The 23,204-nt window shown below is 38.2% G+C and overlaps 2 protein-coding genes across 5 annotated transcripts in view; one reads left to right on the top strand and one right to left on the bottom strand.

Annotated features, from left to right (window-relative positions):
- gja5b (gap junction protein, alpha 5b) overlaps positions 1–6,109 on the bottom strand; it is a 13,269-nt gene extending 7,160 nt beyond the window's left edge. The window contains exon 1 of one of the 2 annotated variants that reach the window (XM_067441021.1): positions 5,227–6,109. The gene's annotated coding sequence lies outside the window, so the exon portion shown is untranslated. Of the gene's footprint in view, positions 1–613; positions 771–5,226 lie in introns of those variants that run through there. The other variant, XM_067441023.1, reaches the window with a different exon arrangement.
- Positions 5,489–23,204, top strand: gja8b (gap junction protein alpha 8 paralog b). 3 transcript variants are annotated; one of them, XM_067441018.1, is made up of 4 exons: positions 5,489–5,617; positions 11,224–11,252; positions 11,369–11,439; positions 20,806–23,204. In XM_067441018.1, exon 4 carries the CDS (start codon positions 20,821–20,823, stop codon positions 21,997–21,999), a length of 1,179 nt encoding a protein of 392 aa, XP_067297119.1. In that variant the 5' UTR covers positions 5,489–5,617; positions 11,224–11,252; positions 11,369–11,439; positions 20,806–20,820; the 3' UTR covers positions 22,000–23,204. The 3 variants fall into 3 exon arrangements, with proteins under 3 accessions (XP_067297119.1, XP_067297120.1, XP_067297121.1); XM_067441020.1 differs by lacking the exon at positions 5,489–5,617 and adding an exon at positions 6,234–6,310; XM_067441019.1 differs by lacking the exon at positions 5,489–5,617 and adding an exon at positions 6,206–6,310 and having other exon boundaries at positions 11,224–11,439.

Below are 23,204 nucleotides of genomic sequence, written 5' to 3'. Positions count from 1 at the left end.
TGTATACCAATTATTGAGTGTAACAATGTTCCTTATTTCTCTCTCTCTCTCTCTCTCTCTCTCTCTCTCTCTCTCTCTCTCTCTCTCTCTCTCTCTCTGTCTCTCTCTCTCTCTGTCTCTCTCTCTGTCTCTCTGGATTAATGTCTCAGTCCTCAAGGGGGTTTATGGGAAGCGGGAGCCCAAAATAATTTCATGGCTTTAACATGAGAACTTGGGTGAGGAGCAGTTTATCTGTGGAACGCATTGAAAAGTATGTGGATGTAAATTTAACTGCAGAAACACTGTGTGAACAGACCGTATTCAGATCCACCCTGCCATACGTTTATCAAGTTGGACCTTGATGCCCCATCATTGAAATTATTTTAAAAATAAGTTTTAGCAAGAGGGGAGGTTTTCTGTCTTCAGCTGGCTTTTCTAAAGCTAACCACAAACAGAATTGACTTATTGCTTTATGTCTGAGTTTTTGATTGTTTTTTTTTACAATTATTAATACAGCTTTACACTTTATTCTATGTATCACTACACAATACCCTTAGCAACACAAGCACTCATAGCAACGTAAACATTTGTTTGTTTAAGCTTACTGTATTATTATACTGAGCGAGTGAATTACCTGCATTTAGATATAGCATTTTCCTTCAGGTCACTTCTATGTCCATAATAAAAAATGTTTAAATGTAACTGCCATATCTAGTCTCTTTAGCAGTTAATGGGCGCTAGTCAAAACATTTGTCAGTTGTGTCTTGTTCCCGTGTTCACAACAAAGTTCAGTTCTTTCAATATAAAAGTCTTTGCTACTGAGTCACTCATTCAGATAATCTTTGCCGCTATCTAACGGCGTAATAATGGGACCTCTGTTGCAGTTCGTGGTCAGGGACTATTTTTTCCAGCGGAAGGAAGGCTTTTAGTGTTTAAAAAAAACAAAAAAAAAACGTTATTAAAGTTGCATTGATACATATTGTTTTGGCTTTAATATTTGTATTGTGTGATAACCATTTTATAAAAGCAATAAGGTTTTTGAGGTTAATGCTGTCGTAAGTAACATTTTTGCTTACATAAGTGGTAAAATGTACAGTCATCTGGTCATAATCTTAAAATAAACCCCTTTAGGTTGATAGAAGACCTGCTGATCTTGACCCCACCCTTTACATAGTTAGGTAGAACTAAGATAATACAAATAAACTAACATTTAAACTTTACATAGTTTTAATAATATTTTTGCAACTAGGCTATATGTTCGAATTTATCATTATATATTTTGGAACTGATATAATTTCCTGTCTGCTATATGTATTATAATGTTGTCAACAAATACCAGGAAGGGTAATTTGGCATAGGATGTGGGAACCACATCTTTTAAAAAAAGACTGAAAGTGGAGGAGTCTTTATATAAGTGTTTCGCTCTCCTCCCCTTTAAGGAAACAATCTTAAACAATATCATTTCCCTCTTACAAGGCACTTAAAAGGAAACTGGCTGGGGCCAAGTCAATGGGGCCAAAGAGGTTAACGGCACATTTAAAAGACTTTCTGTGTGTGTGTGGGTAGGTGGGTTTGTGACATATCAGGACACAAATGTGTATAATGAAATGGGTATATGTATATGTGTGTGTGTGTGTGTGTGTGTATATATATGTATATATATATATATATATATATATATATATATATATATATATATATATATATATATATATATATATATATATATATATATATATATATATATTTATTTATTTTTATATATATATATATATATATATTTATTTATTTATTTATATATATATATATATATATATATATATATATATATATATATATATATATATATAATTTTTTTTTTTTAATTTTTTTTTTTAGAAAGTCGAAATATGCAGTTTCCTGTGATGGGTAGGTTTAGGGGTAGTGTAGGGGGGTAGAAAATATAGTTTGTACAGTATAAAAAACATTACGTCTATGGAATGTCCCCACTATTCAGTGTGTGTGTGTGTGTGTGTGTGTGTGTGTTTGTGCATGATATTAAATAGTTCATTGTCTTCTTATTAGCACTGCACGAGAAGGTCCTTTATATAAAATGTTAATCATCTTAGCTGTTGAGTTAAGTTGAGCCATAATGCTAGTGCAATTCAAAGTAAAGTTTTAGGTGATTCAAAAAGTGGGTTATGTGTCAGCAAACTGTACATCAACAGTCTACTGTATGTGAACATATCTGTGCTATTTCTGTGTCAGTGAAACTTTCAGGAGGAAGGTGGCGAGACCTACTCCCTTCTCCACTTGTTTACCCGAGGAAAGGAGAACAATGTGGGAGTTTTCTTTTTTTTTCTTTTGCGACAGGGGCATCTGGAGATATGAGCTGCTAAACGGCCGCATAAACGGTCACCAAGAAGAGAACCATGCTCTTCCGGTCTCTGTTTGTCCTGTCTCTGTTTGAGTCAGCACTGTGATAGACACACAATAAAGAAAGCCTGCTATAGCTTCAGAGATGTGGAATTCAACGTCAGTAGCAAGGCAAATGGAGATTCAAAATGTATGAAATACAGTAAAAATTGAGCTTTAAATTTGAGTTTTAATGAAGTGATATCAATTAGGTCATCACGATTAATTGCATCCAAAATAAAAGTATGTTTACACATAATATACAGTATATGTGTACCATGTAAATATAAATACACAAATACATGTATATATTTATATAAAAAATATATGTAATATTAGTTATGCACTAATATACACTGTATTGCCAAAAGTATTTGGGCACCCCTCCAAATCATTGAATTCAGGTGTTCCAATCACTTCCATGGCCACAGGTGTCTAAAATCAAGCACCTTGGCATGCAGACGCTTATACAAACATTTGTAAAAGAATGGGTCGCTCTCAGGAGCTCAGTAAACTCTAGCGTGGTAATGTGTTAGGTTGCCACCTGTGCAATTAGTCTATTCGTGAAATTTTACTTCTAAATATTCCACAGTCAACTGTGGAATAGTGGGAGGCCATGTAAAATCACAGAGCAGGGACAGCACATGCTGATGTGCACAGTGTGCAAAAGTCACTTTCTGAAGAGTCACTAGCTACAGACCTCCAAACTTTGTGTGGCCTTCAGATTATCTTAAGAACAGTGCTTCATGGAATGGGTTTGCATGGCCAAGCAGCTGCACCAATCACGCTTCTCTGTCTGGCAATCCGATGAAATGGTTTGTCAGCTGCCAGGAGAACGGTACTTGCCTGTCTGCATTGTGCAGAGTGTAAAGTTTGGTGGAGGGGGGATTTGGGTGTGGGATTGCCTTTCAGGGGTTGGAGTTGGCCCCTTAGTTCCAGTGAAAGGAACTCTTAATGCTCTAGCATACCAAGACATTTTGGACAATTTCATGCTCCTAACTTTGTGGGAACAGTTTGGTGATATCCCCTTCCTGTTCCAACATGACTGCACACCATTGCACAAAGCAAGGTCCATAAAGGCATGCATGAGGAACTTAAATGACCTGCACAGAGTCCTGACCTCAACCCGAGAGAACAGTGGTTCTCAAACCTGTCCTGAGGACCCCCCAGTGCACGTTTTGCATGTCTCCCTCATCTAACACACCTGATTCAACTCATCAGCTCATTAGTAGAGATTGCAAGAGTTGAATTGGGTGTGTCTAATGGGGGATGTGCAATTTGGGGTCCCCAGGACAGGTTTGAGAACCACTGCGATAGAACACCTTTGGGATGAATTAGAGCGGAGACTGAGAGCCAGGCCTTCTCGTCCAACATCAGTGCCTGACCTCACAAATGCGCTTCTAGAAGAATGGTAAAAAATTCCCATAAACACACTCCTAAACCTTGTGGAAAGCCTTCCCAGAAGAGTTGAAGCTGTTGTAGTTGCAAAGGGTAGGACAACTCCATTAAAGTTCATGTGTATGTAAAGGCAGGCGTCCCAAAACTTTTGGCAATATAGTGTTTGTCTGTGCTACTGTGTCATCCTGAAGATTCCAGATCAGCAAAGAGAGGATGAGTATTATATAGTTGATATTCATCTCACACTGATTCTTTTGCATCATTGGCTTCTCTGTCTGTTTTTCTACCCCTGAACAGATGGACAGTGTCTGGTTTATAGTCAAGAAAATCTAGCAGAAGATGAGCTGCAGGAGTGGTTCCAGAAGAATGGGTGTGTATGCATGAGAGTGTGATCAGCAATTTAATGCAGCTGACAGCGTGACTGAAATAACTCGATGACATCTGGAAACTAAGAACGGCAAAAGGAGCAGCAAGGCTAAGCTGAAGAGATTGAGTTTTGCCATCGGATCCTCCCTCACAAGTCCGTTCAAGGCTCTCGCTGTGAGTCGATGTATTCAGAGATGCTCTCCTGGGAACCATCATGAGCGTTTATTCATCAGGCTTTTCCTATTTGCATGTTCATTTATTAGAGAGAGCAAATATTGATCTGCAGTCAATGATTAAAGATTAAATTAGATCAGTGAAGCACCTATTGACTTTCATATTCAGAATTTAAATGAAACTCTTTAGACTGGGATTAAACTCAGGAAGCCATACATATTAAGTCCAGTCTTTTGCTAAGATTGTGTGTGTGTGTGTGTGTGTGTGTGTGAGAGAGAGCCCTTTTATGAGGACACAAATTTCTATAACTACATGGGTATTACACTGGTATAACACTAAATGCGGTTTATAAGGACATTTCAAATGTCTTCATATTTCAAATAGCTTTAAAAACACACTAAATGATGTTTTTTGAGAAAGTAAAAATGCAGAATGTTTCCTGTGATGGGTAGTTTTAGGGGCAGTGTAGGGGGATAGAAAATATGGTTTGTACAGTATAAAAACCATTACGCCTACGGAGAGTCCCTGTAAACCACATAGACCAACGTGTGTGTGTGTGTGTGTGTGTTAGGGATGCACATATATCGGCTAGCATATCAGTTATGGTTTTGAATTGCTTGAAATATGATTGCAGTGCAAGTCGGTCATATATGATACACACAATAATAATGAGAACATTGTAATTGTGTGCTTGGGACATGGTTTTTAATGGTGAGACTTTCAGTATCGACCAAAATGTTACATTGAAGGCTTCACCTGCAGTCTTTTATAAAGCAGTAAATCAGGCCAAGCTGTTTCAGCTGAAGTGCATCTGCTTAAGCTGACAATTAGAAAGAGAATATAGACAGTAAATGGTAAATGAATATCATTTGTGTGTGTGTGTGTGTGTGTGTAAACCTGTAGCTGTTTTCATACCTTTAACAGCTGTGGATCCGACAGGTGTCTGTTAAAGATCAGACAGGTATGTGCTTGTCTCTGTAGACCGATGGATAAAGACTTGACTGTTTAGTAATAATGCTTGACAGATTCTTGCTCGCTCTGTCTCTTTATCTGAGAGTCCTTGCTGTGTCTTCTACCTTTAGGATGTGAGATTAGTTGCCAAAACCACTTGGCGGTCTGACAGTCACAGCGCCTCAGAGACCCCCGAGCTTCAGCAGAAGCTTCACTTTGATATAGGGTTCTGTTCGTATGTTCTCTGTGATTAACGCCTGAGGTCGAGTGTCTCAGATCAAAGACTGAACTATCTGGAATGGAGTCAGACTGTTGATGCCGCCTTATTGGTGCGGATGTTGAAGAGCCGAAGCAGGTACGTTGACACCTCAGCGGGACGCAGGGGATTGAACTAGCTCTTCTTTTCCCTGTTGTATCTTCCTGACAGGGTCGAGTTGTGGACGCAAGGCTTTTTGCAGACAGTTCGCTCCTCTTTGACTTGTCAGTATTATCCACAGACCATTGGTGAAAATGGACTCTTCATTACCCCGGTTGACAAAAAGAAATCGGTCTCCTTTAACGATTCAATGGATGGATGAATCACTACAGTTGTTCTCAATCTCTGCAAGGTTTGAGAAAGTAAAGATGAACGCCTTTATAGATGGTCGCCTCTGTTGTTTCCACCCAAGAAAGAATCCTCCTGATGCATCTAGAGCAAAATAAACAAATCAATTCAATCTTCCTTTAGATGAGTCCTGGTCCTCTCTGTGGAGTTTCTTTTAAAGACTTGCTGATGATCAGAAACAGCTGCTAGCAGGCCGACCAGTGTCATGAACGATCTGGAAGTGCCCTCATACTCAAAGGGCATGTTAAGAAATACCAACAGAGCCGTACCCCCCTCCCTTTCCTTCTCCACCTCCTTCTACTCCTCCTTCTCCTCCTCTTTCCCCTCTCCTCTCACAATGCTTCACAGCCACACTATTTTAGTTGGAGGAATATCTCATCATCAGGAAGGAAAGTAAGATTGTATTGAGAAACAATGGGGATTCGACTCAGGCTTGGTCTCCTGGTAATTATTTTGGGCTCTAGAAGTTTCATGCGACTTATTGCTTTTAACATAGTTTGCTTTTTTTGTTCTTTTTTTTTGTGTGTTTTTTAAATAATATGTGCTTCTGACAGAGGAGATATTTTTTATTCATCGGTTTTTATCATAAACTAGTATTCACTCTTTTAGAAAGGATAAACTCTTACATTATACATTTACAGCAACACATTTTTTTTAGTTTCAAAATGTCTTAATTTAATATAAGAACGATAAAGTTCATAGACATTCCCTGCGACTCCATCTGCATCTCTGATGACACAGCCATTGAAAATTCATCTGCATTTATTTGTTTTATATCAGTGTTGTCTGAAGAAGAAAAAAAATGCGGTACCGATTTTTATTTTTATTTTTCTAACATTTTTAAAAAATCTTATGCTCACTAAGGCTGCAATTATTTATTCAGAACTACAGTACAAACAGGACTATTGTGAAATATGATTATAATTTAAAATGTTTTATATTTTGATGTATTGTAAAAATGCAGTTTATTCCTGTGATGCAAAGCTACTCATTACTCTTCAGTGTCACATGATCCTTCTAAAATTATTCTGATATTCTGATTTGGTGTCTAAAATATAATTAATAAAAATAAAATAAAACCATATTTTGAAACCGAAATATCTTTACTGTTTTTCTTCTGATTGATTTAATGCATTCTTGCAGAATAAAAGTATTTTCTGACCCCACACTTTTGAATGTTAGTAAGTAAAACTTTGTATAAGGATTGTTTAAAGCATATTATAAAGCAGATTTTTGTTTTATAATCAGTTTATCATCAGTATAATCAAGATTAAGAAAAGCCATCAAGTATCAGTTTGGTTTTAGTGTCTGCCAAGCTATTCAAAGTGATTTGGGGTCTCTAAAATCAAGCTCAAATGGAAATATAAAGGGCTGTTCACAACGGGACGATTTCCGCACGTGTTTATCGCTGAAGTTTAACACCTCGTGACTAAACAAAGGACGCCAATGTGAGTGTTTTAAAAAAACCCGCTTGGGTGTGAACACTCAAGACGCGAAGAAAAAAAGTCTCAAAAAAACGCTGCCAATAACTGCATGCGTGCGATATTCGTCCCAGTGTGTACAGGCCTTAAGGTTTCAAAAGTTTTCTTTTTCACAGTACGCCTTAAAAGAAGCATTTTTGGTTCCTCAAAGAACCTTTTAGTGTTATTGCACTCTAAAAAATGCTGGGTTAAAAACAACCCAAGTTGGGTTGAAACTGCACCGACCCAACAATTGGGTTGTTTTAACCCTGTGGTTGAGTTGTTTTAACCCAGTGGTTGGGTTAAATGTTGCTTAAGACAACCCAATTGCTGGGTAAGAACAACTCAACCATTGGGTTAAAACAACCCAATTGTTGGGTCGGTGCAGTTTCAACCCAACTTGGGTTGTTTTTAACCCAGCATTTTTTAGAGTGTGTGAATTTTAAATTCATGGATGTTTCCATGGGTGTTACAGGTTCTTCATGAAACCAATGCCAATAAAGAACCTTTATTTTTAAGCAAATGCCTATGCATAAATAATGCCCGCCCTGTCTCCAACAGAACATGTGATTTACTCATCCTTCAAGGCCGCCACAATTACAAAGCTTCTCATTGCTTCTCTCACCCTCACACCATTTTTAAAAAGTAAGATGGCACACTACCAGCTCGACAACAAACATCTCTTTTATAATCCTTCACTTTTATATGATTGATGCAGGCACATGATGCTTCCTCAGACATGGTATTGGCAATAGGACATTGAAGAGACCCACCATATGACCATACTAGCTTTGGGCCACTTTTTAGTTTTATCAGTCTTGAGTTTGTTTCTGACACTCACAGTGGAATGACATCAGTCCTTAAGATTATTAGTTAAACATATTATCAATATATAAATTAAATAAGTATTATTAAGAATATGTGCTTGCCCTTGCAAAAACTGCAGCTCATTATGTCATGGCATTGTGGGTTGCCAGAGTGGTTTAAGTTGCTTAAAAGGATAGGTCAGCTAAAAGCGGCAAATTCTGTCATTATTTGCTTACCGCCATGTCGTTCCAAACCTGTACCGAACCTGCTTGACATGTGAGAACAAACGTATGAGAATGGACCTCGTTGGTTCTTCCAGAAGCTCAAATGTGTTATGTAACACATGAGAATGAACCTCATTGGTTCTCATATGTCAAGCAAACATGTTTGCTCTTCCTTTGATGTGTGAATTGATGAATGTTTATATGTGAATAAAAGCCTAAATTAAATCTGTTCATCATATAAAGCGATTTATTCTTTGGACTTTTAGACTAAACCGCTCAATTCGTATGGATTAGTTTCACAATCTCTTAAAGGGTTAGTTCACCCAAAAATTAAAAATTGATGTCAACTCCTCACCCTAATGTTGTTCCTCCCCCGTAAGACCTCCGTTCATCTTCAGACACAGTTTAAGATATTTTATATTTAGCCCGACAGCGTAACTAAGTGTATGCACACTATACTGTCCATGTCTAGAAAGGGAATAAAAACATCATCACAGTAGTCCATATGAGACATCAGTTAGTTCATTAGAATCTCTTGAAGCATCGAAAATAAATTTTGGTCCAAAAATAATTCAAATCCAAAATAATCGATCAATGATTCGGATTGCAGGTCAAACTGCCAAACTACTGAAATCACGCGACATTGGCGATCCAAATCATTGATCGATTCACTGAATCATGACTGTTCGAATCTTTATTTGAGGATTGAACACAAACGCGGAAGAGAAGACAATGCTGAATAAAGTCGTTGTTTTTGTTATTTTTGGACCAAAATGTATTTTCGATGCTTCAAGAGATTCTAATGAACTAACTGATGTCTCATATGGACTACTGTGATGATGTTTTTATTCCCTTTCTGGACATGGACAGTATAGTGTGCATACACTTAGATACACTGTCACACAAAATATAAAATATCTTAAACTGTGTTCTAAAGATGAACGGAGGTCTTACGGGTGTGGAATGACATTAGGGGGAGTCATTAATGACATCAAGTTCATTTTTGGGTGAACTAACCCTTTAATGAACTTCGTCAGTGTGTCAGTTGCATAGCTGACTATGGATGGACAGAAATCTCTCAGATGTAATCAAAAAGATCTTAATTTTTTTATTCAGAAGATGAACGAAAGTCATAGGGCCTTAAGAACAACATAAGGGTGAGTAATTAAATTACAGATTTTTCACTTTTGGGCAGTGTTGTAGTCAAGACCAGCTCATTCGAGTCCGAGTTCAGAGAGGGTCGAGTCCGAGTTGAGGCCGAGTTCAAAAAGGGTCGAGTCCGAGTCGAGACCAGAGAGAGCCGGTGCAATCAAAGATATATTTACATAGATTCCTCATTCGATCCGCGCATGAACTAATGAGGAATATATAAATATATAAATATATATATATATATTTATATTGCGGCAGGATTTTTATCTATCTATCTATCTATCTATCTATCTATCTATCTATCTATCTATCTATCTATCTATCTATCTATCTATCTATCTATCTATCTATCTATCTATCTATCTATCTATCTATCTATCTATCTATCTATCTAGCCTAACTTTACAAAGCTGCTGTTTTTCTTTACCTGGTCACCTGCTCCTCCTCCCCCTCTGCTGACTTTTCTACCTGCTAGTATATTTACCTCGAATCTGTTATAAAAACATGTTAAGAGATTATACACCTCATAACGTTTTGAAATTTGAGTATAATCATTCATAAAATTCTAACATAGTAGAGATTATAAAAAGAAAGAAATTAAGTATTGAAACCACCAGTAGGTGGCAGCGATTCACTGTTTAAATGAGTGAGCCACTTAAATCGTTCATTCATCCAATTCGTTCAAAAGTCAAAAATTTAGGAAGAAAACAAAAACCGATGTGAATACTTTTGTCAATGACAATTACAGACACTATTGAAAAATGAAATAGCAAAACAGGCTGCTTTGGTAACTTGTTATACTGATAGTTATAGCTAAATACATGGCAATGGATTAGCTAGCTAAATATATCTGTACTTAGCTATTACACAATATTCTCATACCTCATTCTCAGTACATGCTTTATTTATTTTTTGCATCCCTCTCTGACCAGCAGTTAAATATAGTCCGCTGTGCAACGCTTCTCTTCATTTTTGGCGCTAACGTTTGCTCTCCCATTCAAACATTACTTGCGTTTTGGTGAAAGTGCGACTCATTGGTTGGGCGTTACCAATCGGTTCAATGGAGGGGGAGTATTTTTTGTCCTTTTATTATGACAAACTCATATTTGATTAGGAACAAAATTATTGTTTCCAAACAAATGAATTCTACATATTTTTATTTTGATCTACTGCTGTAACTGAGGGATTTGAATGGGATTTGGTTACATCCCCCCCCCCCACCCCCCATAAACTAGTGAGTCACGTGCAGTTGCGCTTAAGAAAGCCACACATCATTGGAAGTGTCAAACATCAATTATTACCTACAACTATTAACACAGAGTCATAATCATTAATATTTTGAACGGGACTCGAGTGGACTCGGGGATAATTCAGAGTCCTATGTTCGAGTACGAGTCAATTCCGGGTCTAAATGGACAAGACCGAGACCATTAAAATATGGTCTCGAGACCGAGTCCGAGTCTCGAGTACAAATCACTGCTTTTGGGTGAACTAACCCTTAAAATGGCAAACTCAAACGAGATGACTAAAAGTCTTTGCCATTCTATTATGCTTATTTTCCTCTTTCACTTATTGATTGTCAAAACTTGTATGTACGATTGCATAGAAAAGGTTTTAATCTCTAATCATATATATCGGAAGTAGTAAGAGTGAAGCTTGTCTTAATAAACACAACTAATAATACATTCCAATGTTGCTTGTGTTCCCTTAACAGAGCTGTTCTGAGAGCAGGAACCACTCAAGGTAAAGTGTGACTGTGGTACTTGAAGTTGTCATCGACACCACTGACTCACAGGACTCTCTCATCAGCCCTGGTCAGGTCATACAGACAGCGATAAAATGCCTTTCTCTTCATTTAGCTCAGCCACAGGATCGTGTGAAGAGAGTCGTCCATGTGCCAAAACCACACCACACCTAAATCTGAAACAAGGTCAGTGAGGGGTATAAATGATAATGAGGATCAATGCTATATATTGCTCAGCTAAAGGTCAGCAGTGGGGTTTCTCAGCTCTGCTCACCTCATTAAAGTGTAAAACAGTGTTAGTCATATTAATTAACCGTAATTTAATCTCTGGAAGTCATTGCATGGACCATTGTACGGATGGTGACCTGCCCTGACCCCTCACATTTTACCCACCTAGACAGCGTTAATCCACCTGATGATCCCGCATGAAAAGACACTTTTCCTTTATTTATTGCTTTTATGCTTCTGTCACTCAATATTGACCTTTATTGTTAGCATTGCATTGTCAGCATTGTTGTTATAAACAGCTGAGCGGATTATTACGCAAAAGTACTCTGCAAACATTCTCAAAAGCCAAACAAAACATTGGCAGCGTTCAAAGTGATATCGCTCCAAATAGACAAAAAAAGCAGAGCAACCTCTTGGTGTCTGTCTCCGTCTCCTCTTGTGTTCTGGTGTCAACGCTTTCTTGTTCACCTTTTGGAAACAATGGAGAAAAGATGGGGGCTTTCCACACTCAGCAAAAATCTTTTATCGAAATTTGTATTCGTCACAATGGTTGTGCTGATACCGTAGACTCCTTTCAGATCTGACATTTAGACTCAGCTTTGAGATTATGAGGGCAGAGGTAAAAAAAAAAAACAATCAAGTGGACATTGCAACGATTTACAGCTTTCCTCAGAACTGAGTTTTTTTTATTGTCTGTGTGAATAGTTTCACTGAAGGAGGAAGTATCTAAAAATAATATTTAAAAAAATCCCATTTACTGCAATATACAGTATCTTTTTTTCTTTTAAATAAATATCTTGTTTGATATATAATGCAATGTAAGGATTTTGTGTGGTTTAAGTCCAACTTAAGTGAAAAATTTCTAGCATGACAAATGAAAACAGATCTTATGTCTTTGTAGTCCCCTGAAATGGCAACGGATGTGTGAATTGCAGCCAAGACAGACACTTATGGTAGAATTTTTTTTAATATAATACGTGGGAGGGTGAAACTAATCATGACGCTAAAATCACCTCTATCTTTTTATAGGGAGCCACAAAGCTGCAGAATGCTAGCAAGTGATAAAAAACATCCTGTGCATCAGGGTTATCACCTAAAAGAGAGTGGACACTTCTACAACCTAGTGTTAGGGACTGCTCTGACTAATCTCTGACAGAATCCTGGCAGAGAAAAAGAGCCAGACAACCAGACGTTCCTACACGCCAATGACTGTTGCATGCATTTCTTTGGTTAGTAGAGTTGCTACTCAGTTCCTTGTTCTTGTTCTTCGAACTAGATTCATTTGTCAATGATTCGGCACAATCCTGGATTCTTTAAAGCTTATGTACGTGTAGTTTTATTTACCAAATGATGGAAGTCCAGTATATGTCACTAGAGAGAAGTCTGGAAGATCACGTTATGACACGTTATTGAATTACAAGGTCTTTTTTTTTTAAATAACGGAACATGCACAGATGAATTTCTCAGAATAAGATCAGTAACATGCATTTAATTCTTTTTTTAATTTCATGTCAACTTTAAGTGACTTAAAGCCGCACTTGGCTACTTTTGCTCTCGGGGTCCCCCTACAGTTTGGAAAAAATAATGTCCTCAACTACTGTCGTAAGATCTGTCATCCTACAACAGGGGATGCCATCGCGCGTGCATTTGTTGACATGACAACCCTGATAGCCCTGAACTAGTGATGCGCAGGTCATCTCATAACCCGCGGACCCCGTATGTCTATTTAATGGTCGCGGGTGCGGGCGGGTTGTAAAAATATATACAGTGGTGCGGGGCGGCCAAATAACTTCATAAAAGCGTCACGCGGGTTGGTGCAGCACTAACAGTTCCCCTGAACACTGCAGGAGGAGTTCACATGCAGGTGTTCTTCTGGCGGCATGTGTGAAATGTCTTCATCCCAGGTAACGTTACAGTCAGTGGCATGTTTCAGCATGTCATATGAATATAATTTCATGGGTTTTATTTTTTTCAAACGCCAAATAATCACGATGCTCACATTTACAAGCCAGCGTCATTATAGTAGACTATTGGTTACCGTTTTACAGAATCTATATGATACTTCAGTTCAATGTTTGAGTGGTAGGTAATCACCATAACAAGCAGGACAGCATCGGTCGGGCACGCCTCCTTCAGCTCAGGCCAACGAGCAAACGCTGGTCACATGTTGATCCTCGTCCTGCCTTTAATCCCATCACTTTTCGTTTCCTCTTATTGCTTTCCTCCAACAAAACCTTTTCTTTCTTATTTGTCTCTGCTGCTTCGGACATGACTATATTATCCGACGAACAAAGTTGGGCTCGCACGTCCGAATTTAAGGAAGTGTGGGTGTTGGTGGAAGTGACGTATATGCCGTAAAGCAGTCGAATTTTGTAGTTCTTTTTGTTCTCGGGTTACTACCCGAAACCCGAAGTTTAAAAGTACGATTAAAAACGATACAGACCCCATCAGGCTATGGCAGACGTGTCATTCTACCTATTGTAAGTCGATTTATCATCACAAGAGTCTTAAAAAATATATTATGAAGGTTGAAAAGTTACCTAGTGCTGATTTAAGTTAACCGAAATCAAGAACTAAATGAACTCTGGTTTTACTTGATGGCCAGGTTGATTGTCAAGATAATTTCCTGCTTTTTAACCTCCTCAGACATTAAATGTTCTTTACTTTTCAGGGCCATTGGACTCAGTCTTTTAACGTGACTTGTGACCACTTTACTTTCCGTATTTCTATTGTATTGCCATAGGCCTTCTTTCCTTTTGCTGTACCCTAACCAACATGTACACATACAGGAAGTCTCATATCCATTTCCTTTGAGATTGGACAGAACAATTGATCACCTTTTCTCCACCCTTTCTCCTGCCAATTTAGTATCGTAAGTGATGCATTACAGGCCATAGAAAGACTCTTAGGGTGCGGTTTGATATTTGTTTGTTTCCATACTTCCAGGAAAATAACTATTTTAAACCCTAATGCTATGCATGTGGACACGTTGTCTTCTGGTACATTCCGGGTCCTGGAGGTAATAATTTAGCCACACGTATGGATGTTTAGGCTTTTGTTATCGAAACCAGGAAGGACCAGTGAAGGTCCAATATTGGATTTCCGGTAAGAGCTAATCTTTATTAACTGGAAGTTTGTCAAACCCAGTGGTTAAGATGTACGCCAAGAGTGTTCCCCATTGTATTCAAAGCGGTTGTGCTACTCTAGAAATTGGCATACCGAAATATGATTAAATAATTCTATAATTCTGTGCTGCAAGTCTGCAATGAGGCTTCATTCACTCTTCAGTCTCCCACGTGGATTGGTGAACTGAATCAGGTAAATCCTTCTTATTGTAGCTGGTATCTCTGGTATGCACAAAGAACAGAGAAGAGAGGACCCACATTGGATCCATCAAATGGCTGGTGCCTGGAATAGGGATTAATGGGGATTACCATGGAAGAACAAGAGGATAGGCACCACTGTCAAACCATTCAGGACTTCTCTGTGAGTCTGGAGCAATATTTAGAAATGAAATCTACTTTTAAACTAAATCTGGTACATTATGTTAATAACATTGCTGACAAAGACATTAAGTAACCCCATGAGATACATCTATTCCGTACAAATGTGTAGTCCATCTGGAAAGGCCAGTATATGTTGTGTTTTGGATGTTGCTCTCCAGAATGGAATGCAGTAAACTGATTTTCCAAGCAGGCTTCTAAACTAACTTAGCTAGCGATACTTCCTTGGTCAACCACCATTTGCCAAAAGATGATGTAAATTGTTTGTAAGTTCACCAGCAAGGACCAGGGGTGTCCAATCCTGCTCCTGGTGGGCCAACTCTGACCTGCTCCAACACACTTTCCTGGAAGTCGCTTGTGAGTCTTAAGATCTTGAATAGATGGTTCAGGTGTGTTTAATGTCCTGTAGGCTGTCCCAGATGAAAGATGACCCATTGTCCTGATTTCTGTGGTCGTGGCTCCTAAACCTTCAAAGATTGCTATTGTCTGCGATTTCATTTTCTCTATTTAGTATGATCAGAGTGTGTTTGCTGCTACGACCGACATATACAGACTAGCCAATAAAAATGCAACATGAAATGGCCTATTGATAGCATTTTAGCAACATGCTGCTAAACCTTAAAACTGCTTACCCATAAACTACTTATATGCTCACAGGGGCGTAGCTAGCAATTTTGGGCCCTATGAAAGAATATGAGCTTGGGCCCCCTATCGTACCCAAACATACAGGCCAACCTATAGCGATCCAAAATCATTGTCAGCCATTTAATTATATATACACTAATCAAACAAAAGTTTGAGAACGGTATGATTTTTAAAAATGTTTTTAAAGAAGTCCCTTCTGCTCACCAATGCTGCATTTATGTTATTAAAATACAAAAAAGCTGTAATATTGTGGAATATTATTCAAATGTAAAATAACTTCTCTATGTAAATTTATAGTAAAGTGTAATTTATTCCTGATCAAAGCTGAATTTATCATCATTACCCCAGTCTTCAGTGTCAAATGATCATTTACAAATCATTCTCATGAGGATTCACTGCTCAAGAAGCATTACTGATTATTATTCATGTTGAATAGTTTTTTTGCAGTTGAGTAAAAAATTAATCCTTTTTTAGGATTATTTGATGAATAGAAAGTTTTCTTTTGTGTGAAATAACTTATTTTAATACATGAATACTAAATACATAATTTATTCAGCAAGGATGCATTAAATTGTTGAAGTGACAGTATAGACATTTGTAATGGTAAAAAGCCTTATATTTCAGATTAATGCTGTTCTTTTGAACTTTCTATTTATTAAATAATCATAAATGTTTGTTGATCATCAAATCCTCATATTAGAATGATTTCTAGAGGATTATGTGACTTGAGGCTGGAGTATTGAGGATAAATTCGGCTTTGATCACAGGAATAACATATATATTTTTTAATGTATTCAAATAGGGGAAAAAAATTACATTGTAAAAATATTACTCAATAATACTGTTTTTGCTGTATTTTGGATCAAATAAATGTAGCCTTGGTGAGCAGAAGATACTTCTTACAAAACATTTGACAAATCTTACCGTTCTCAAACTTTTGACCGGTAGTATCTGTGTTAAAAAGCACAATAGTTTCTTCTCATCTGCATCACCTTCTCCTTCTTCCTGAATTACATATTCCTCTTCTCAAAGCTGAGCTTTGGTTGATGCAGTCTCTGCAAACTGTTTCTGTCGCTCGTTTAACTTCTATCTTAACACCGCTGTTAGTTAGCTAGCTTACACATCTCATCTTACACTTTGTAACTGTTAACTGAAGTGTTGAGCTGGAAATCGCGCCAAGAAGCTGTGAACATTTGGCCCATGTGTGTGTGTTTTTATTTTATTTTAATTAATTAATTAATTTTATTTTTTAGATTATTTGACGTTAAATGCATTATATGAGTCAAAATTACAAAAAAACTACATTACATTCATTTTATTTTCAGTGGTGAAAAACGTAATCTATTGAATAGACTATGCTGTAGCCTCGGTTTTGATGATAAGACTTATAGTTGTTGAGCGTGAAGACTACTAGTACTAGTACTGGTACTACACTGTAAAAAAAGGGTTGGTTTTTGTTGGTTTAACTTAAAAAAGTAAGTTACCTGCTTGCCTTAAAATGTTGAGTTTATTGAAACTAAAAATTTGAGTTGATACAATGAAGGAAATTTGTTTAATAAATAGAAACTCAAAATATTATTGTATCTGAACCACATAAAACATTGTATAAATCATGAAAATAGCACTTTCACTGCGTCATCAGAAATAAAACACACACAATTACCCAATATGCTTACGAAATCTTTTAATAATATTTTAATAAAGGTTGTCAAATCTCAAAAAATTTTCATTTTATTAACTCAAAATTTTAATTTCAATGAACTCAAAATTTTAAGGCAACCAGGTAACTTTTTTTCTAATTTTTTTTACAGTGTACTAATAGGCTGAAACCGATCTCTGGGGGCCCCAAAAGTTCATGGGCCCTTAGAAATCGTCCTAACTTTCCCCCCCTTATGTACGCCCCTGTATGCTCCATTTGCAAAATTGGCATGCCAAGTTGGCCTATTTTCCCTAGCCATGACAGTGTCTAATTCTGTTCTTTCACTTCCTCCTCTTTTTTTTCAGCGCACATAAAAACCACAATTTCCAAAGTGCGATTCATCTTGCTCTATTCTTTTACCACTAGCTCATGCTTGATGACGTTTTATTCTTCTATACTAACTTGCTTCATAGTCTAAGAATCAATAGGCATCATCATCATACAGTCTACATGCATGTCACACCCATGTTGTACAGTGAGATTTGTAATGATCTTAGGATTGCCGAAATCGCACCGTATGTAACCGGGTTGGAGGACAGTGGCCCTCCAGGAGCAGGTTTGGACCAGCATTTCAGAAAGTGGGTTCTTAGATAAAAAATAATGACTGGCTGGAAAAGCAATGGTTTGTTTAGTAATTCAGAACATCAAATTCCAAGTGATATAAAGTCTTAATCATTTTAAGTAAACCTACACTGACACTTAACTTGCCTTAGTTATCCAACAGATCAAGTTTTCGTGTACGGAGATTGAGAGCATACAGTATGTGTTGCCCCCAGTCCCCCTGCTAACTGTTAATGCTACCTATATGCTAATGCCCTTTCACTGTATCCTACGTAGTTTTATGGCAGTCAGCTAAATAGTCCCTCAGGAGCAGGAAACGTGGTGTAACAGCATGTAGGCAGATCCCTGTAAGATAACTTTGTTTGAGGGATGGTCCAATGCTTAGCCATAGCCTGAGGCCTGCTTCATTCGCACAATCTGGGATCATGCCTCATTGCGCACGTTTAATAGACACAGCGGACTTCATAATGACATCATGCCTTTGTTTGAAATCCCACACCCATTCACCACTCTGCTGCCGGCTTAGGCTGCCAGCGCCAGCAATATCAACAAGTAGCACCTTTAAATGAAGGCTCCAGGGTCAAGCGAACACGAGGACTGTTTGCTCCAATTTATGGCGTACTCTATGCAGATGGTGTTGAGGGACTTGTGTAGTGCTCTGTTTGCAAACCCATGTAAGAGCACTTGCAAAGGTTAGAATAGATGGTTTATATAATGTCAGGCTACACAAAAGGCTACAAAACCTGGGTTTGCTGGTCTGAGAGGGGTTTGGGGCACTTGTCAGACTGGGAGACTAGATTTGCCAACCAGCGTAAAACCAGATTAAACCAGCTAAGGCTTGAGATGTTCTTTAATAATAGCAGAAATATGGAAAATTCCCATGTACTTATATTTGTTTCCCCAACTTTTGGTGTTTTGAAAAATCGCAGTGCACTCAACCCAGTCACCGGGAAATCTCAGATCCTTTACTGTTGATCCAGTTATTTTCTTTAGTGAAAATGATAGTAGAGGGGTACTTTAGGTTATCTGCCTGATTTTGTTTTTTATTCTATAGTCTATGCAAAAAAGGTCAACTGGGATATCCTGTTAGAGTTTGTATAATAGCAATACATGTTTTAACATCTACTTTGCAGAGGAGTTACTAGTGTTTAATGTGATTTTGTTTTGTTTTGTTGCATACATGCAAATACCCTGCCTCCACCCTCCAAACATTCGCATAACATCCCACTGAACATCATTCTTTAGTACCAGCCAATGACGATGCTCAGTCAATGATGTCATCTCTAAAGCACATTCCAGTTGGATGAAAAGTGTTCCACACGGGCTAAAGCATTGTCTAGAGAGGGATTATTTTGTGGTTATGAAGCATGTGTAAAACTTTGCTTTACCTACTGTATTCAAAAGTTACATATCTACATTTTAAAAATCCAAATGCATGTGCGCTCTCATGACTTGTAATGTATGAAAAAATTAAAAGTGGTTCCACTTTTCCATATAAAACTATCCTCAGTTTCAAGATAACATGTTGTCTTTAGCCCTGTCACACAGAAGATACAAAATAAGATTAATATATATATATATATATATATATATATATATATATATATATATATATATATATATATATATATATATATATTGCGGCAGGATTTCTATCTATCTATCTATCTATCTATCTATCTATCTATCTATCTATCTATCTATCTATCTATCTATCTATCTATCTATCTATCTATCTATCTATCTATCTAGTGTTGGGTGTAACTAGTTACTAAGTAATATACTATAGTAATTACTTAGTAAGTAATACTATAATATATAATATATATATAACCATGTTTAAATGTTTGTTTGATTTGTTCAAAAAAATATAGGCTATAATAGTTTTGTTCCTATTTTTCAAACTAGCCTGTTGCTAGCTTTTAAGCTATTATAGCCTCCCCTAGCCTGCAAAAATAACATCTATCACTGAGACTACTTTCTCTGATGGTTTTAGCATTTAGCATAGCATTAGCCTGGAGCATTTTGGATTACAAATGTACATGTAAACAAATTATGGTTTTCTTTTGTGGGAAAAAAAAACACTTTACCACAGCAATGCTCACTTCCTGTAAATCAAAGAACAAATGTTTCTGAGAAATGTGACCAGAGATAGATGATTAACATTGTTAGTTCCAACTCAAGTGACAGTGTTCTCAATCTAATAAACATGCTTTAATTAGCACCATGTCACGTTTAGATGTTTAAAATTGCCCTTTGCCCAATGCCAGTGCCCATACGTTCCCATGTGTGTTTTTGAATCCTATTGTGCTACGCGTCACCGTGCGTCGCCCTCTGAATAAAGGCTGTCTGGCTCCCAGCTTAAATATTGCAGCAAACTAAAAACCAACCATCAGACTGGATTCATTCACTTCTGCTCACTCGGGCGACAAGGATTGGAGGCCATAGGTGGGAACCAGAGAGCAAAAAGTTCACTTCACACCACAGTGTGCCAAGAGAAGGGGGAACACACATACTCTGGAGCTCTTACTGTGGCAAGTTGCCCATTTTATACTGTTTACCTATATTGCTGTTTGTTCTATATAGAGCACCTTTGGTGTGAAGCTATGCATTTGATTCAGTTGTAGAAACTGAGTCATTATTTTTAGAGTTGGGATATGAATGTGAGTTTTGTGATTTATTGGCTTGTTTGGTTAGACCAGAGTGGAAAAGTGTCTTTGTTTGATTTGATTATCCATCAAAATATGAGACGGTACTGATGCCGCAAACATGATTTTGAAGAACAACTCTATCAAAAACGAAATGACCTTTACAGTAGTACATTGTTTGGGACAATCTATAATCACCAAGTGTATCCTGAGTTCTGGTCTTCACATCTCTGGCTGCTTTCAAACATCTCTTTTGTTTGTTCCACAGTGCTGACAGTCAACCATGGGTGACTGGAGTTTCTTGGGCAACATCCTCGAGGAAGTAAATGAGCATTCGACGGTAATCGGTAGGGTGTGGCTCACGGTCCTCTTCATCTTCCGAATCCTCATCTTGGGCACAGCCGCGGAGTTCGTGTGGGGCGACGAGCAATCGGATTACGTGTGCAACACGCAGCAGCCGGGTTGCGAGAACGTTTGCTACGACGAGGCATTCCCCATCTCGCACATTCGGCTGTGGGTACTCCAGATCATCTTTGTTTCCACACCCTCTTTGGTGTACGTGGGCCACGCTGTCCACCATGTGCACATGGAGGAGAAGCGCAAGGAACGCGAGGAGGCTGAGCTCAACCGGCAGCAAGAGATGAATGAGGAGAGGCTGCCGCTCGCGCCCGACCAGGGAAGCGTCCGAACGGCCAAGGAGACGAGCACAAAGGGCAGCAAGAAGTTTCGTCTAGAGGGCACTCTCCTGAGGACCTATATCTGCCACATTATCTTCAAGACTCTCTTTGAGGTAGGCTTCGTGGTGGGCCAGTACTACTTGTATGGCTTCCGAATTCTGCCGCTGTACAAGTGCAGCCGTTGGCCGTGCCCAAACACGGTTGACTGCTTTGTCTCAAGACCTACAGAGAAAACCGTTTTCATCATCTTCATGTTAGCCGTGGCCTGTGTCTCACTTTTCCTCAACTTTGTGGAAATCAGCCATTTAGGCTTGAAAAAGATCCACTTTGCGTTCCGTAAACCGGTGCGGCCGCAAATCGAGGGACCTGGGGCGGCCGAGAAGGCCTTGCCTTCCATAGCAGCCTCCTCCATCCAGAAAGCCAAAGGCTACAAGTTGCTACAGGAGGACAGAGCCACGTCGCACTTCTTCCCCCTGACTGAGGTAGGGGGGATGGAAACCGGCCGGCTGCCGGCTCCGTACGAGCCATTTGAGGAGAAATCGGATCAGGCGACCACACCTAAAAAAGACGAGTCTAAGGTGTATGATGAAACGCTGCCCTCCTACGCCCAGACGACCGTGATAGGACCAAGTGCAGCGGCGGGAGTTCTACACAGGGATGAAGATGAGGACGAGATGGCCGTTGAAGCAGACGTGGAAGCCAGTGAGACGATAGAAGACACTCGACCGCTCAGCAGCCTGAGCAAAGCCAGCAGTCGGGCAAGGTCAGATGACTTGACGGTATAAATAATATAGAACTGGGTTAGAAGTGCAGCCGGAGAAATCGTAGTTTCGAGGAAAAGCGTAGAAAGGAAAAACGAGTGAGAGAAGGAAAAAAAGAAAGTGGTGCCTTTAGGCAACTGCGACGACACTTATAATACCAGCTTGTTATTTTGAGGAAGAAAACAATTTAAAAAAAATAATGCTGTGCAATTTTCATGAGGAAACTTGAGAGCTTGATTCATTTTTTTATACAGCAGTATTTTTTGTACTGTTTTTATCAAACAGTTACCAAACCAAAGTTAGCGATCTGCAGCAACTAGATCTACGTTGGGAGGAGTTGGGGGAATTATTTAGCAAAACGTGCTGTTTTTTAATAATAACATTTTCTATCCAGAATTTTACTCATGCAAGGTGAGATTCTGATGTTTACATTTTTGGGATTAGCCATTAGCTGAATGTTGTACGTGATATTTTGTTATTATTCTGATAAGAAAAACTGTCAGGGCATCATCCTTGTCACCTCAACAATTTCAACCACACATGATGATAAATAATGAATCTTATTTAGATTTGTATGTGAATGGTACTGTAATGGGTAGGTGTACGTGTGAGGTGAAACAAATGCTGATAGTTTCGTTGCACATTCGTTCATCGTGGCATACTAGCAAAAAATAAACTATTTATTGAAAAGAAATGACCACCGCTGATATACGTTAAACATAATGCCTTGTTTCTCGTTTCAGAAACTCACATTACGAGTCTCCTGATTTCATAAACTGTAGGTTAGAGTGTATCTCGCAATAACTGTGATGATAATTGCATTAGCCATAGAAAAGATTGTAGGCCGCATTCTTTCTAGTCTCTCTGCGCATGCAGCCATGATGATGATGATAAAGATCATGCCCAATCAGCACAAAGTATTGTTCGACAAGAGACAATAAAACAACATTACATGAAATGTCACCACAGGCAGTCTCACATCCTCGATGTTGTTGGAAACAACGCTTTCACACTCTTTTCCCTCCACAAAGCTGCATTTAAATTCACAATATTTTCAAGGGCAAGAAAGGCCGTTTCATGTTTTGTAGCAGAGACATGTATTTTGCTTTAAACTATGCCTTTGAATTTAGTTTACTATATAGAAGAAGAAAAAAATTCTCCAATTATATTATTTTATTATATTATTTATTGTAATTATTAGTCCTGACCAACTAAATTGTCCCTTTGTT

The sequence above is a fragment of the Pseudorasbora parva genome, chromosome 4, assembly GCF_024679245.1.
Source record: "Pseudorasbora parva isolate DD20220531a chromosome 4, ASM2467924v1, whole genome shotgun sequence".
Taxonomy (NCBI): Eukaryota; Metazoa; Chordata; class Actinopteri; order Cypriniformes; family Gobionidae; genus Pseudorasbora; species Pseudorasbora parva.
The sequence above is the reverse complement of the archived record's forward strand: the minus strand, read 5'-3'. Positions and strand labels throughout refer to the sequence as shown.